We start from the raw sequence: 17,111 nt of genomic DNA on the forward strand, positions 1-17,111 counted from the left end.
AATCTTTTTTTTTTTTTTTTTAAATCATGTATGCCATATCCTTCACTCTACAGAGGAGAGGTACCATCTAGCTTGTTATCTGTGCACAGGTCAAACGCCAGAATCCATAATGGCATGGGGATGCATTAAGTGCCCATCACGTGGGTATCTTACACATCTTGGAATTACCATTAACACTGTTCAGTACTGGAGAAACAGCTGCTGCCATTCAGGTGATGCGTTTTTTCCAGAAAATACCTAGAATGTTCAAACAAGACAGTGCTAATTCACCTTCTTCATGTGGTGTGTCATGAGATGAAACATGACAATGGAGACCCCTAACTGCTGAGCAGCTGAAATCCTATATTATGTAAAACTGGGAAAATATTTTACTTTCAAAAGTCCACATACTGGTCTTATTTTTTTTTTTTCACAAATTCCTCTTTGCATTATTTTCAGTTAAATGAAAGGGTTTATTGCTTGTAAAAAAAAAAAAAAAACGGTTTTAATCATTATATAATACAGTGTCCCTGATTGTATTTGGAGACAGATAAAACATATAAAAAAATGAAACATGATTTTTAATGCTTTCACCTTCATTTTGCATTAAAACACTCAGAATTACAACCAACAAGTTGAATCTGGTATTAAAAAAAAGATCCAGTAAAGAAACAGATTTTCTGCGATACGAGCCCCGGTTAAACAGCCATTGTGCATGTTATCAAAGATGTCATCTCAGGTTTCAGGCCTCTTTAGAAAGGCACATATGTGGGATATATTCCCATTCATTATCAACATGACATTTCAGGTAGCAGGAAACACTGATGTATTTAGTGTGTGTACATATAGTAATGGTGTAAGCTGTGAACTGAATTATGTCTGCCATACAGGCCAAACAAGGTGGAATTTCACAATAATTTTACTGCTGAAATCAGCGACTGCTTCATTGGACTTCATTTACCAGTAATTTGTCTCAAACACAACACTTGCGGTTTGCTTTTATCTTTGTATTGTTCCATTATCAGGCTTTAGGAAGTCCCTTCTGAAATAAATGTCCTGCTCTGTTACACCACGGTCATCACCCAAAGCCATTATGAAAGCAGATGAACAGAGGTCAGAAAGATGATGGACAGGGCGAAGGAGCCCTGGTCGTCCAGTCTGGTGCTTATCTACTTCACTGGGCCTTTTCCCAGCCCAGCCCTGATAATGGGGTCGACTAGGAAAATACAGGATGTGACCCAATGACCATGAAAGGCAGCAGGGGACCAATATTGTTTTAGTTGTAGTTTTTTCCCCCTCTTTTCCTATCCATTTGGTTTGGCTTCATCAGACTTGATAAATGCTTCTATGACAGACCTTTGACATCAGCTGTAGTAATTCACTTTGTGCATTGATAAGCCTGCACAGTGGAGACAAACTTCCAGCTTTTTTTATCACACACTTTCCAGTTCAGATGAGGAAGATACATGTATGCAGCACATTAGTCAGGTTGTACCACAGATAATAGTTTAATGTGTAAACGTTATTTCCTTCAAACAGCTCCATCAACTGTGGATTACATTACTTAATGTCATCTTCACCAGGGGAAGTATTCTGCAGGGGTCCAAACATGGCACAAATACAGGATTTACATGGTTGTGGGTGCCATTCTTGGAGCGAAAACTTCACCTTCTCCTGCTGTTTTGCAGTTGTTTCATTCCATTGAGCATTTGCCTCTTCAAAATCCCACTAGAAAAAAATGGACAGAGAAAGACTTTATAAGAAATTATTACAATTCATCAAATGCTATGATGCTAGCACTTGGTCAGCAAAACCTCACCAGAGGCTATTTATTATGGTTAAAGTCAAATATGAGGATGATGCTAAAGATTCATCATTTTTATCATCATGTTATGTTATGATAGTGGTTCCACAAATACCTCTCATGTGTCACATTTGTGGTCAGATTTTTTTTTATCCTTTTATCATTTGATGCCAGTTAATAACTTTACATTAGAGTTCATGTAGTAAAGAAAAATTTACCCATTAGGACTCGTGTGAAAATGCAAGTGATTCAGAATTGTTTTCACATTGGCCAGCAGGCATCACACAGGAGACCATAAACATCTCCCAAAATAGCAAAGGGTAGCATGGGCCCCCTATACACAAGTCAAACATTTGACTTTACTTCCTAAGCAGACAGACCCAACCCTGTGCTGGTCTTTAATCAAAGACTCTTTACAGCAGAACAATTGGGCCACAAGGCAGCTCTCAAACAATTCCACCCCTAACTGTACCCCTCAGCGTACCCTCCCTCACCTCCACCTTAGTCTTACCCCAGCAAAAAGCCGACACTCAGCACAAATGAGCAAGAAACACACACTCACAGCACAATGGACAATTCAAGCTGCAGGCTTCTCTGACTGCTCCATTCGTGCAGACAGCATACTACAAATTGTTATGTGGTTTTATCATGATCTACGATTGTGGTCCTGTAAAGAAGGGGTATGTTACTTTATATGTAAAGCTCTACAAAAGCAATACAAACTCCTCTCTGTCCTCAGCTGGCTTTGAATAATTTTGACAGTTTGACAACCTCTGAAGAAATGAACAACAGAGGGAACACATGACAGTGAAACGCCAAGAGTACTGTGGACTTGGGGTTAAATATTAGACAATGCACCACCTTTGCCTGAACTCTCTTTTTATTGGTTTACCAAGTAAACAGCTTCTTTTAATTCTAACTATAATGTGGAAAAAGTACCAAAAATGAACTCATGTAGGAATTTCCTTTTTTTTCTCTTTTTAAGAGAAGACTTGGGATAAGAGATTAGTTTCGCACCAAATTCAAAAATTTTCCATCAGACTTGCAGACTGAATTAAGCAGCACAAAAACATCCTTTTTAAATGTTTTTTATTTATTTATTTAGCGTGGGAAATACACTAATTAGGAATACGATTTTACTTTCTCAGAGCCAAATAAAATTACATGTTTAACTTGCTAAAATAAGGATACATTTCAAAGATTTTCAAAACCCTCTCTCAGCTGCTAAACTAACTCTACTTGGGGCATTCACATTGTTTGCTTTCTCCTGATTTGTGAACAGTGACACGCTGCAATTGTTTTGAACACAGACCATTCGCCTTTGTTTCACGTTAAATGACATCCTCCGTTCTTAGCTTGGCTCATGACAGCAGCACAGTCAGTGAGGGAGTTTCTCATATGGCAGTGAGCCTTCAGGCCTGAAAAGGATAAGGCTTGTAATTTCAGTTTCTCTGTAACTTAAGCCCAGCCTTTTCACAGAGGAGATGTTACATAAATGCAAACTGTCCTCCAAACCAAGCCTAGTTTCCACAATGTAGCCAATATTTAAGCCTGGACACCACTGCAGCATAAAGCTGCACTCTTCTTGATCTTCTCTTTACACTTTAACCTACAGACAGTCTTGCTCAGTCACACACAGACAGACATACACACCCTCAAAATTTGACTCATCAATCTCAAATGGATACGCTGACCGCTGTCTTGACTAACTTCCCTCAGAGTCACATGTGAAATGCACAAAGCCACATTTTGCAAAACCCTTTTTCTCAGTGCTACTTCCTCTAATGAGTCCTTTCAAGTCTGTTTTTCCTTCATTTGCTTCCTGTCTTCAGTTTATGACACTTGAATGAAAGCAAATAAAGACAAAGAATCAAGGCAAGAATTAAAAAAAAAGAAGTATTGCCAAACATTCAGCACTTTATCTGTGAATCAATTTGCACATTGTAAACTGTTAATGTAAGGCTTTTTTATGACATGTGCTGCTGCCCTCTTGGCCAGGTCACTTGTAAAAGAGATTCTGATCTCAATAGGGTTTTTTAAGGTTAAACTAAATTAAAAATATATATAAATCATCAGACACTCAGCATTCACCCCATGTGAACCTCAATGGTTTATATAAACCGTCAAAAAACTCAACTACTTCCAGTGCAAACACCAGCTTCAAGATGACAAGTTTCCAGTGGTAAAACATGCTGTCATAGTCACACACTGAACCCCTATTGTAGAGATAATATCTCCACCTAGTTGCAGACTAATAGAAGTACACTTGCTATTCAGTATTCCACATGATCCCTTTTCTGTGTGAATAATAGCATAAACCCAAAGCTGTTTCTAGAAATTTTAGGGAAAAAAAATCAAACTATCAGATTTTCAGAAGTTAAGCAAAAAGAAATGAAATTCTGCAGTCAGTTGAGTCATGGTGCTTTTGAAATTAAATAAAGGGGAAATAACACTTCTAAATTACTTTTATCTAAATATATATATATGAGCTGTTGATAAATAAAAATACTGATATTCGTTTCTGTGCTCACAGTTTTATCTTTTTAATACACAACCCTTTCCTTAATATCCTTTCCCTACCTCCAGATCTGAACTCTCCAGTGAAGAGTCACACAATGAGTCTGAGGAGCAGAAGCTGTTAAATCTGATCACTCGCACAGTGCCGTAAAGAGGCTGGTGTTCCCCCTCATTGTTCGAATCCATTTGGGGGCATGTCTGCAACAACAAAAACATATCTGACTGAATCAAATCTGACTGATGTGATCGATATATGAACTAAAAGGAACACTGGCGTCACCGAAAAGCTCTCATCTTACTTTTGTTGTAGATTGAACATCCATGTAACGGCCCATTTCAGTTGGCTTCTGGACATTTTTGGTCTAAGAAGATAAAAATCATTATAAGAGTAATTTAAATGAAAATTACTTGCTTCTCTTCCTAAAAGTATTTCATGTGAAAGAAGCCCACAAAGACAAAGAAATAAAAAGCTGTGGTTTCCAGCAGGGTCCAGGGATAATCCTAAACATTGGACCCCAGTTTATAATACATATTATGGTTGGAAAAAAAAAACTTACTTTTGTTTGTGATGAGGAGTGAACTTGCTGTTTTCTGTGCTTCTTCATGACAGACTTATCCTCAGTGAAGAGGCTGGAACAGCCCAAAAGACTCTCTGTGTCTGTAGAAAAGTTGGTTTGCGGCTTTGTCTCTCTCTTGCACCAGCAGATGACTAAAATCTGACCACGTTGAGTTAACGGTCCACTGATCATATCTATTCGACAGTCATTTAATTTACAACTAAAATGTGCAAGTTATTTTTAATGACATTTACAGCATATTTATCCCAAACAACAATTGTCAACATAACTTTTTCTTCTGTTTCAAACTGATGAGAGTGTTGACACTGTTTATTGCTCCTCACTCTCCCCTTTTTAGGGTCATTAAGGCTATTTGTTTAAACCTTCAAAAACACTCCTGGGATTTATTTTTTCTGAAAAAATAAAAAAAAATAAAAAATAAAATAACAGAAAACAGTTGTGGAGCTCTGACTGAATTAATATATAATCATGTATAGATACATAATATAAGGATACAAGAAGGTCGAGGAAGACACAGCAAATTGCTGAAAGGAGCCACGGCAGAGCTCTCAAAGCAGAAATGAACTGAGCGTCATAGAGCAGTAAAGCAGCAGCATAAAAAGCACCAGCTAAGCCGGACAGCAGCCCAGAGAACACGTAGACCCAGGTCAACATCTGCCCTCTGTGCTAAAGGGAAAATAAAGTTGAAATGGATTTGTCATTGTGAATTCTAATGAATAAAAGACAAATGAAACAAGCCTGACCAAACAATCCCATCATTTTTGTTACTTACTGCTTGACTGAGTGCCGGAAGTCTGGAGGTACAGGAGATGACAAAGGAAAGCAGGCCAAGTGTATAACCTAGGAATTCAGTGCTGTCCTGAGTAAAGATTAGTAGGTTGTTGATGATGTAAATAACAGGTAGGGTTTGTCAATCGTAACAAAGTAGATTGAGGAATTTTAACTCGTCACCACCGTGGATGTTTGTGTGCCCACTTGGAGGTTGACATGGAGCAGTTTCCTCCCGTTCAGGGAATTCTCTGCTGAATGGTGGATGACCCAGGGCTTCAAAAATCCTCCTCCAACCACAAACAGAACACACATAATGAGGAGATGCTGCCTCCTCCTGCCCTTCATCATCCTCCTCCTCTTTTCTGATAAAGCACACACATTGAGATTCTTGTAGTTGTAGCACATCTTGAATTCACATTATTTGATTATCTGTGGAGTGGTTTCATTCTATTTTGAATAGCAGTTAGATCAGTTAGGTGCTGGTAAAAAAAATCACCCGTGCTACTTTTCTACACTCTAATAGTAAAGCTAGGAGTCGCTGAAGATCAACAAAGCTTCTGTTATCAAGAAATGCCCTTATTGTAAACTTACCTGCCTGTGAGTTCAAGCATAAATGGAAGCAGCATGAAATTATATGGATAACATCCACAGCAGCTGCAAACGCACCTATAAAAATATACAAAAAAGAATAGAAGTAAGTTTCCACGGATTTAAACAGATGAAAGGTACAATTTATGAAAAACAGGTTTAATTTTACCAGTATGTACAGCTGATTGGAAAGAACAGCTCCCACTGTGCTGCACAGGTTACCGAAAAATTTGTAGAAGGATGTTATTGTTTCTCCCGGATTTCCTCTCCGATGTTTGCACCTCTGGTACACAAGCCTTGAGGGGTTGTTTTATTATTATCATCATTTAGAAAAGTTACATTTTCGGTAGAATATACTCTTTTTAAATCGATGAATACTTACAGAAAACACGACAGCAGTGAAAGCAATGCAGACAGACAGCTAAGACCGGTAGACACGCATGGTTTGTCAGCATCAAGGCTCAAACAGGTAGAAACTAAGTCTGCCCAAAAGTTAGCAAGGTTGCTGAAGAAAGTGTCGGAATTTCCTCTCGTAGCTTCAACTATCTTCATGTTTATATTGGACGTGTTTTCATTTTTAGGACTCGAGAAAAACGTTGAGACACCTGTGCTATTATGCGGCCAACATGCTAATTGGAGCGTAATCGCGCAGGCGCAGACAGGTGAGGGTGTTGATATAAGGAAGGATTCCACTTAAGTTTCAGCTCCAATGAGAAAACAAAAGGATGTGAACCCTGTATCAAAATTGCATACAAAAGGACTTAAAATTCTAATTAAAATAAATAAAGTAACCCTATCAACTTCTTAAATACTATCACAATTACAGTAACTGGAATAAATAAAAATGTAAATATTGTCATAATAACACATTTTATCCTCCTCCAATGAACCAAGAAGCACTTTATAAGATTTCTGATGGATTCATATACCGCTGCGCATAGTGATTGTGTGTATCTCTAAATCATTTGTAAAAACAAAACAAAACAAAACAAAAAGTGAATACTATGTGTAAAATTCATAAAGTAGTAAATAACTCTCATGCAAACTTCCAATTAATTTTTTAATAAAGATTTACATGAATTACAGTCCTGCAGAGATCTTAGCAAAATTTAACAAAGAGTATTGTATCTGTTTTGTTAAGTGTCCTTTGAAACCCCTTCAATATACAAAGTGTGGTGTCCTCCATATTCATTTTCTAAAATTTGCAACCTCTGGTTATGGAGTCCATTTCTACAACCTGTGGTGAGGTCAGGTGATACAGTTGATGCAATGCATTGCATCAGCATGGTCTTCAGAAAAGAGCAGGTTGTGATGTTTTGTAGGAATAAGGGTCATGGATCAACCTTAACATACTGTTCATCTCAGTTCCTTTGGATTAAAAAATAAACTGTAATTTCAGGTTTCTCTTAATTGCAGAAGTGATCTGAAATTTTAAGTCTCTTGAATTTGAATCACTGTCAGGCATCCAGATGCTTGTTTAGACGGCGTACTTTCTCCTTCTTGTTTCTGTTGCCGTGTTTTTTCCAGGGTTTTCCAACCACCATCTCTGATCCAGCTGTTCCAGGGCCAACGGGTCCACAACCTGGTTTGTAGCCCATGACAGACTGGACCCCCTTGGAGAGTGCCCGCACATTTTCCTGAGGAGAGAACTCCCGTCATTACAAAAGCTGTTTATTTCATAGCTTACAGCCGGGCGTAGCTTTGCATTTTTCTCACTTGGAGATGACGCATCATACCTGATGGAAGAAGTTTTTGTCAACCACATTTTCAATTCTCTTGATTCTCTTTCTCTCTGTTTTTGCAGAGGTGTCACAGTTGTCCACATCTCTGTTCAGAAACTTGCTGTGATGTGGCTGGAAGTCCTCAGCATTTATATGAGGTGGGGGGTGGCAATACAGAAGTTTGCCCTGAAGGGAGAAAACAGGAGGAAGAGTTTTTAAAATTATTCTGACGGCAGAATAGTACTCATTCAATCTACAAAACACACCAGTAACCTGTTATTTTCTGTTCTGTGGAACTTACACTGACATAATCCTTCAGGATGTACCGGGCTGATCTTGGCTGATCAGGCTGGCCGTGCGATGTCATAAAGCCTCTCATGTCTAAAGCCAGAACATATAGTACAACAATTCTTACAAATCGTCACATAGTGTTTGAAGAAAAAAGAGCAGCTCAATGAATGGAGAAACATAACACATTCTTTAAAATCAGATTAGAAGAAGGCAAATGGAAGTACATTGTTGATAGGGGGCTCCTCTCCCTCAATAGTAACTTTCGGATAGATGTTTTTTTTCGAAACTATTTTCTGTTTATACTCTATAGAAATGTCTGGTAGTCTCACATCCATAAGCCATGAGCAATTCCTCAGAGGTAGGGCTTCTGTCTGGATCCTCATCTTCTCGTGGTCGGATGATGTTGATGCCGTAGGTGCCTTCAAACACATGCCGTGGGATCGTCTGACATATGTGATTAGTCCGTTAAGGACTTTTAAATGCACTTGTATTTGTATTAAGACAAAAAACGCAGATACTATAAATAAAAATGAAAGTAATTCACTTTAAAAAACAAGAGAAGTTTAGCACTACTGTTCAATTAGAAATAAAAAGGTAAATCAACCAATTGTAAGAAATAGCTCCCAGGTGTCGCTAAGATATGTGTTCACAAAAACAGGACAAGGAGACAGACTAGTGGACATCCCAAACACATCTTGTCTTGATTATCTCAGAGCTGCAGCTGAGCTCTGAAGCTGTTGTGCCAAGCGTTTAGGATATAAAAACATAAAAGCATAAAGGATATATAAGAGACTGCAGGTACGTGGTCTCTCATCTGGTCAATAGGCAGAATCCCAGAGCAGAGCATCTCAGCTTTGGTTGAAACAAAAGAAGGCATAACCAGACCTGGACAGTCACACAGGCACAGACTGTCCTCCACAAAGAGAGTCTGGGGTTACATGTAAGGAAGAAGAAGAAAAATCAAATTATTAATTATATTAATTATAAAACTAATGACCCGTGTATGTAATCAAAGCTTTAAGGATGAATACTCTACCTGAAAGTGTTTAGTGTGCCCAGGAGTGGCTGAAACAGACACCTTTTTATTCCTCAGAATAGTGTTGATAGTGGAACTCTTTCCGACATTAGGATATCCAACCTGTTGAAATTATACGCAGGAGAAACTGTTAATACTCTATGATCAGTCCAAATGGTTCACAGCAGCTGGAAAAGCATCGACTCCTTAACTACTGCATGCTGCAACAAATGTTATTGGTGAGCTTTATATAAAGATGAGCCTGGGTACATTTTCACAATCTTACATAAAACAAACAGTTAACATTCCTGTTGAGGAAAACCTTGAAGAGCACTGTTAAGTGTCAACTTTTACCCACCAGTCCCACTGTCAGCTGTCCTTCTTTACACTTGGGCCCACTGTGAGCAGCCCTAAAAATGCTCAGGAGCTCTTCCTTGTGCAGCAGACGACTTGAGTTACGGAAGGAGGACACACTGGATGAACCAGAAGCCCTTTCCTCTTCTTCCCTTTCATCTTCTGAGCAGGTATACCAGTCCTCTTCATCTACAGATATCCTTTCCTGCTGCTCTTCTTCATCCTCCTCTGTTGTTATCTTCACCTCAGACTCTCTATCTGTCCCTTTTTCAGCCATGACATCTTCATTATCTGGATGTCTCTCTTCTTCTTCTTCATCGCTGTGTTCACATTCTTCATCCTCCACTTCCATGCCCTGCCAGGGAAGATGTTTTGTGTTACTGGAATTAAAAGACTGCACTAGCAATCATTCAAAATTATTTCTCTCAAATAAGCCTAACCAGATGACACAGTATTTTCAATCCTCTTCCTCACCTTCTCCTCTGCATCCAGTCTGTTGCCTTCTGCCAGCGCAGACCAGAAAACTGTTTTAAGGCCCTCTTTCTGGAAGTGTCTGGCCCAGGCTCGTCTCTGCTCTCTGGTCAGCAAGTCGGCCTTGTTCACCAACAGCATGTTCACCTTATGCTCCGACACTTCCTTAACGTACAACTCCTGGTAGCACAGATAAAAGTTAACAATTAATGTTCAACGAAAAACATCTGGGTTTTTTTTTTTTTACTTTGCCACTAGAGCCATTGTGCTGATCTACCTACCATGTCAGGACATCTAAACAACAATGGATTTCTTGCATCAACGATTTGGACAACAATGTCACTAGAAGAAACACACAAACAAACTTGCCTTCAGTATTACATATTGTCAACACATTTCTTATCATGAGCTGAAACTGTTTAAATTGTACCTTCTCTCGATCACCCTCCACAGTTGTCTCCAGAACTCCAGGTTCCTTTCAAATGGTGTGAGAATCAACTTCTGTTCCTCCTCCAGCCTGAAAGACAACACTCAAAGTTAGGTTGCTCACAATGGTAATTCGTAAATCATCAGAGTAATTGTTGCACACAACCTTTACAAATTTTATTGATTATTTCATACTGTGCAAGCTGTCGTCTCCACTCCAGGAAGCTATCTTTCTCTGCTTGCTGAAGTGCTTCTGGACGGGTGTTTTCATCCCAGTGAGGGCTTAAATTTAAGAGACATGATGCAAATAGTATTATTATTATTATTATCAACCCACATACATGAGGTTTCTTTAAAAAAAAAAAAACATTGCTTTTCTTTACCGTCGAGGTATCCTGAGAAAATGCCTGTTTTCTTCATGCAGCTTCTTCAGCCTGTCTTTCTCCTCAGCGGTCAACAAACCAGCTCTGGCTTCAGCTGGCACGAACTTGATGTTGAGTTTCTCTGGGAAAAATTGAACAAAGTACAATGAGTCACATTTACTTAAAACATCTGAATGTTTTCATTTTCTTTGGGACACGGAATTAAAAATGTATTTATATTCTAAGCAACATAGGTACACATGCTGTAAACTTGCCAGTCTTTGGTTACATTTTAACCTATAACCTAGGGACATATATGTCAGTATAATGTACTGTAATAAAAAGTAAAAACAACACTTAAAATTTAGTTGACAGATGATATTTGAATACTATCCTTATATCAGGGTAGCATAAATAACGTTATGACAAACTTGATAAAAATATAGCTTTGAATATACAAACCCCCAATCTACACAAGTTAAGTTACGCCTGACTTACCAGCAACAAACTCTGTTCCTGCCAATTCAGCCGTAGCCAAAAAGTCCTCCATAGAGCTCTGCTCTGTGACTGACTGAAGGTTCAGCCGTCCCCAGTCATAGCCATCATTCAGCTCACTAGTGTGGATCTGTGAACATGGAAAGGGGTCAGGAATATTCAAACTCACTGAACTCTCTAGTTTTTCACAATTAAAAATAGAGTTATAGATTTAAAAGGCCATCTAATTTCATCCTGAAGAATAAAAATATAACAATAATAAAATTAACCAACTTATTTTATCCAAATTAACAACAGAGGAGATCTGTGCTTAATGAGTGTAGTCTTTATAACTGAATATGCCACATGGTCAGGGAAACAGAGGTGGACACTTCCATAATATGTTTCTTTAAAGAGTGGTCTAATGATGTACTGGGGTTTTAATGATAATAATAAAATAATTATAATAATAATAATGAATAAGGTTCATATAGCGCTGTTTAAAGACACTCAAAGACACTTTACGTGACAGATATGAGGACATAGCACCGATAAAAAGACAGAACAGAATTTTTAACAGTAAGGGTCAAGTCTGGAAAGCTGTCTTGAAAAGTTGGGTTTTGAGTTTAGTTTTTAAGGAGAGGAGTGAATCTTAGTTGTGGATGTTAAGTGGAAGGAAGTTCCAGAGGCAGCAGCTGAGAAAGCTCTGCAGCGCGGTGCATGGTCCTGGAGATGGAGGTCAGGAGGTTTGTTTCTGACAATCTCAGATAGAGCGGCCAGGGGAGTGATGTAGAAGGAGGTCGGCGAGGTATAAGGGAGCAAGGTTATAGAGAGTTTTGTAGCTGGTGAGCAGGATCTTGGAGATGGTTCGATCCAGTGGAGTGGGTAGATAATCGAACAACTGAGATTTGGACACACTTTAGTTTTTGAAGGTCTTTTGAGGGGAGGCCATAAAGGATGCTGTTGCAATAGTCCAGTCTTGATGTTATGAAAGCATGAATAAGGGTTTCAGTGGCAGAGAAGGAGAGGGTAAGGCGAAGGCGTGTAATGTTGCAAAGGTGGAAGATAGATGTTTTGGTCATGTTCTTGTTGACTTGAAGGAGATAGAGAGATCCAGGGTGGCGCCAAGATTTTGAACGGAAGGGGAGGGTGAACATCAATGATGAAAGAAAAATCTTGAGCAGAAGGAAGGCAGGATTTTGGGCCAATGATAATGAGTTCAGGTTTGTTGCAGTTGAGTTAGAGGAAGTTGCTGTTCATCCAGGTGAGGCAGTTTGTGATGGTGGATAGAACGGCAGAAGTGATTGTTTTAGTGGAAATATAGATTTGGGAACCATCTGCATCACAGTGGAATTGTAGTACATGGCAGGGTAAGATGTGACTGAGGGGTAGCATGTAGAGGATAAACAGAAGGGGGACAAGCACTGGGACAACATGTGTGACTGGGGTGATATGAGATTTGCGATTTTTGATGGAAATGAAGTGAAATCTGTCACAAAGGCAGGATTTGAACCAAGAGAGTGCCAAGCCAGTAATACAAATGCCTTATAGCAGATGACAAAAGGGGATGGTGTCAAGAGCTGCGCTGAGGTCCAGGAGGAGAATATTGAGGGAGCTGGCATCAGAGGCAAGCAGGTCATTTAAAGACAGAGCAGCTTGATTGTGTAACTTCACAGAATAAATTGCTAAAACAGGCGTCTCACTGTTTACAGCCAGAAGATCATTAACAAATGTTAATTGCAAATAGTACACACTGTCACTGTTAGGAACGCAGAGAACTAACTATACTCTGGATTACAACATGAAGGTTTTCAGCGAAAGTTATTATATAGTTCAAATAGGACCAGAAGTAGACTTTATAATATTAACTGTGAGTTAACTAACTTGGATCACTCGTTAAATGAGAAGCAATGTGTTGACATGACATACCCATGAGTCGCCTCTCTTGTTCCCTCGGCCGGCCTGTAGTCTCTCCTTAATCAGAGCTCTGCCGAGTCCGGCTCCTCCACCTGCCTTCTTCTTACCCATAACTGAGTTGTGGTCGCTTGACACAAACCGAGTAGTGTGATTTCAGAGAAAGTTTCAAAAAAGAAAATCTATCAGTACCAACTGAACTCCATGTGCACTGCGCTTGGACAGTACGCAGTTGTCGTAAGCGCAGGAAGTGGGATAAACCAATAGCAGTAATCCGCAGTAATGGAAAAAATAATCGATCCGAAGTGAATGAGAGCATTTAAGTCACGCTTTGATTAACTTATCAAGAAATAATAAGATATTCTGATTGAAAAGTTCTTCAATCTAGAAGTCATATTGCTTCTTATTTAATTTTTTTATGTGTCGCAGCGATGGCACGGTCCATATTTCTGTCCAGCTCTCAAATGTTTCCTGAAGAAAACTGGACAGTTACGTAAAGGTTCCTGGGTTTGACTTCTCGAGTCAATTTTGCCGTTTATTTTCTATCTATATAACCCTAATTATTTTATTCGTAATAAGATGTCCCTTAAAAAAATCAGGTGTTTCTCAAATGAATGATTCGTCTTCCTTTTTTTTCTTTTGCAAAAATGCAACCGTCAAGGTCCCGATGTGAGCCACAAGAGGGCAGCATAAAACAACTGCTAGTGTTGATGTTCAAGTAGCCTAGTAGCCCTACCTTATTCTTTCAATACAAAAGTTGAGTATGTGAACTCTTTGGAATTACCCGGATTTCTGCATGAATTGGACATAAAATGTTTCCTGATTTTTATCTATTTCACAAAAGACAAAAAAGGTCTGCTTAAACTAATAACACACAATGTTTTCGCGTCTAACTGAACACACCATGCAAATACATTGTAGGGTGGCTATGATGACTTCTCCAAGTCCTAATTAAAGTCAGGAATCCGCCATCTTTAATCAATGGCACAGTGAGAGGATATTCGTTTTATTTAACACCAGATGGATGATTTCATAGGACCACATTTTGTCTGTTTTTCTTGAGAGGCAGTCAACACATTTATTAGCTCAGCCTACTTTATAAAATAATCTATCTGAAGTTTTGATAAATTCATCTGAAAGCTGACATTAAATGCCGTGACTTCGTGTTCTTAAACACCAAATAAACAGAATTTGCTACTATGAATATGCCAAATTTGCAATTATCATTTACAATATCAGTGGTTACGGGGTACTTCTTGTGGCAAGGCACAGTTTTTTAGTGAGAATTATTATTGACTGCACTGACGACTTTCATTCAAATAAAAAAGAAACTGCTTTAGCAGATGTCATGCAGTCTTTTGAAGACAACGGAAACGTGAGGTAGAAACATGAATGGAAACAGGTGAATATTCCACGGAGATCCTTTCATTTGGTTCAGTCCCCCCTACAGGCTGGCTCAAATGGTTTCTTCCCGACTATAAAGTGTGAAGCTCGTGCCGGATGATCAGAGTACACTGTCCTTCTTGGAAGTAGAACGGAGGACATCGCAATGGACCAGAGCCCATTAAAGGATGAACAGATGAAGTACGATGTCTCTGCGTTCTCTTCTCATAGAGTAGCTCATAAATGACCTAGAGGGGGGATAGACACCTCTAGTAGCAACAGTGGTAGTCGTAGCCTAATACAAGATTTACTTTTCTTTTTCTCTCAGTAGACTTTGTTGCTGTTGACTGGATATAAAATGCTGCCTTGGAAGAAGAATAAGTTCGACCTGATTGAGGAAGACAAGCAGTCCAAGCAGAAGGGCTATGCGGTGAGTCTCAACTACTCTGCGCTCACTTCCTTCGCCAAGTCCTGCCCCGAGAGCGCACTCAACAGGGTGGGCAGCATGTTCAAATCAAAGAGGAAAAAGGTGAAGATCACCAGCGAGGACCCCACATACACTGTGCTCTACCTGGGAAATGCCACCACCATCCAGTCCAAAGGGGACGGCTGCACGGACGTTGCCGTGAGCAAGATCTGGGGCAAAAGCGAAATGGGCAAAAACGGCACCAAGATGAGGCTGACCATCAGCTCTCAAGGCATCCGGATGGTGCATGTGGACGATAAAGCTAGGAGGCCGGGACACTTGTACTTGCTGCACCGGATAACTTATTGCGTAGCAGACCCGAGGCTACCCAAGATTTTCGCCTGGATTTACAGGCACGAGATGAAGCACAAGGCCGTGATGCTGCGCTGTCACGCAGTGCTGGTGTCCAAGCCGGAGAAGGCAAAGGCCATGGCACTGCTGCTGTACCAGACCTCGGCCACCGCTCTGGCAGAGTTCAAAAGACTAAAACGAAGGGACGACGCTCGTCACCAGCAGCAGCAGCTCATAGGGGAACAGACAATCCCGTTGGTCCCCCTGAGGAAGCTGCTGAACGGACAGTGTTACTACAAACCCCCGGTGGAGCGCAGCCGGAGCGCACCTAAGCTCGGCTCCATCACAGAGGACTTGGTCGGAGAAGAGGAGGAAGAAAAGGCGATGCACTTTGAGTGTGAGGACATTCTGGACACGGTCGATGATTGTGTTGCCAACGGTAAACAGGAGCTGTGTCAGATTATTAATGACTTGGGAGAGATGAGCATAGGAAACGATGTGCAGACACTGAAAGCTGACCTCAGAGTTACCAGGCTGCTCTCTGGAGAGAGCACGGGGAGTGAATCCTCTATAGAGAGCAACCCAGAGCCCCCTCCGCTTGCTAACGGGCTTCAGGAGGTAAAAGTGCAGGAAGTTGCCTAAATTTTTACAGGGTTTTCTGTTCACCTCTGACGCATTATGTTAAGCTATATGTATGAGAGAGAGAGAGAGAGTTAACGCAAACCTGTGCCTCCAAGACTTCTTAAGCGAATCCAGAAAACATGGAGGTAAAAAAAAGCTACTGAATGATATCTGGAGAATGTGTAAACAGAGGAAACTTGGAAAAGCAAGTGCATGCACATTAGAGGTTGAACCGACAAAATCCCTGTGCGCCTTAGGACGCACGGCACTAATTCCATCTCTTTTACTTAAGAGGATTTGTTGTGGCCTCGAGCTTGTTTACCTAATGTTTTTTTTCTGTCTCTTGAAAATGGCAATTTTTTTTTTCAGTCGAAAAGTGCCCCTTAAAACTCGTACACATTCCGTTTAGAGATCACGTTTTTTTCCTGAACGGTTCAGTGGGTCTAAACATGCATCACTACTTTTCCTGTCAGGGTGCTTTTGTCAAAGGCTGTTCATTTTATTTTTATTTTGCACTGCTGTAAAGTCATTTGAGTATTATGTTGACTTTGTGTACATAATGTTTGTTGGTATGTTGTCTGAAACATAAATGTCATATCTTTGCTGTGCAAAAGGAAATACCTTAATGTATTAAGATGTAAAGTAAGATGTTTAAAATATAAATATGTTATTTTTTAAAAGAAATGTGGTTATGTGAACCTCATTGAATTATCAATAAAAAAAATGATTTGAAGTTGTAGAAGTGTGATTTCAAAACACATGGGTATTGTTTCTATGAGTGGTCTTCAATATGAAGATTACAGGTCTTATCAAAAAGTACAGATATTGTGCTGTTAACTCCAAATACGTCAGGTGTAATTACACCCAACCTCATTATAAGTTAGTGCAAAGTAGTTTTTGGTAACAGGCTGTGGAGGTTATAACATGAAGTTACTGAAGGCCCTTTCATTGTGACCAGCCTCAGGGACTTCCTGCCCACCCAGGAGGACAACACCACACGCACAAGCAGTTAGAACATCACATGGGTTCCTTAAATGACAGGGCAGAATAAGCACCTGAGGCCTTTTCACACCTAAGTGTCTGTC

At 39.8% G+C, this 17,111-nt stretch overlaps 3 protein-coding genes across 5 annotated transcripts; 1 reads left to right on the plus strand and 2 right to left on the minus strand.

Moving 5' to 3' along the window:
* Positions 1 to 1,274: 1,274 nt before the first annotated feature.
* tmem44 (transmembrane protein 44) lies at positions 1,275 to 6,867 on the minus strand. Of its 2 annotated transcripts, none has more exons than XM_074668608.1 (9): positions 6,620 to 6,867; positions 6,241 to 6,533; positions 5,830 to 6,011; positions 5,651 to 5,737; positions 5,374 to 5,544; positions 4,858 to 5,016; positions 4,600 to 4,662; positions 4,364 to 4,498; positions 1,275 to 1,707 (listed from the first exon to the last, which is right to left on the minus strand). In XM_074668608.1, the coding sequence occupies exons 1-9, from the start codon at positions 6,787 to 6,789 to the stop codon at positions 1,540 to 1,542; spliced, it is 1,428 nt and encodes a 475-aa protein (XP_074524709.1). In that variant the 5' UTR covers positions 6,790 to 6,867; the 3' UTR covers positions 1,275 to 1,539. The 2 variants fall into 2 exon arrangements, with proteins under 2 accessions (XP_074524709.1, XP_074524710.1); XM_074668609.1 differs by having other exon boundaries at positions 1,277 to 1,707; positions 5,833 to 6,011.
* Positions 6,868 to 7,294: 427 nt separating this feature from the next.
* Positions 7,295 to 13,604, minus strand: lsg1 (large 60S subunit nuclear export GTPase 1). Its single transcript, XM_074668235.1, has 14 exons — positions 13,281 to 13,604; positions 11,376 to 11,502; positions 10,899 to 11,019; positions 10,711 to 10,797; positions 10,520 to 10,606; positions 10,371 to 10,431; positions 10,093 to 10,269; positions 9,623 to 9,973; positions 9,286 to 9,387; positions 9,034 to 9,177; positions 8,579 to 8,702; positions 8,260 to 8,339; positions 7,974 to 8,144; positions 7,295 to 7,874 (listed from the first exon to the last, which is right to left on the minus strand). The coding sequence occupies exons 1-14, from the start codon at positions 13,377 to 13,379 to the stop codon at positions 7,695 to 7,697; spliced, it is 1,911 nt and encodes a 636-aa protein (XP_074524336.1). The 5' UTR covers positions 13,380 to 13,604; the 3' UTR covers positions 7,295 to 7,694.
* Positions 13,605 to 14,780: 1,176 nt separating this feature from the next.
* fam43a (family with sequence similarity 43 member A) lies at positions 14,781 to 16,673 on the plus strand. Of its 2 annotated transcripts, none has more exons than XM_074668266.1 (2): positions 14,781 to 14,849; positions 14,977 to 16,673. In XM_074668266.1, the coding sequence occupies exon 2, from the start codon at positions 15,007 to 15,009 to the stop codon at positions 16,045 to 16,047; it is 1,041 nt and encodes a 346-aa protein (XP_074524367.1). In that variant the 5' UTR covers positions 14,781 to 14,849; positions 14,977 to 15,006; the 3' UTR covers positions 16,048 to 16,673. The 2 variants fall into 2 exon arrangements, with proteins under 2 accessions (XP_074524367.1, XP_074524368.1); XM_074668267.1 differs by having other exon boundaries at positions 14,980 to 16,673.
* Positions 16,674 to 17,111: the final 438 nt, after the last annotated feature.

The sequence above is a fragment of the Halichoeres trimaculatus genome, unplaced genomic scaffold (genome assembly GCF_033239565.1).
Source record: "Halichoeres trimaculatus isolate MK-OKI-2021-1 unplaced genomic scaffold, fHalTri1.1 fHalTri1_scaffold_4, whole genome shotgun sequence".
NCBI classification, from domain to species: domain Eukaryota; kingdom Metazoa; phylum Chordata; class Actinopteri; order Labriformes; family Labridae; genus Halichoeres; species Halichoeres trimaculatus.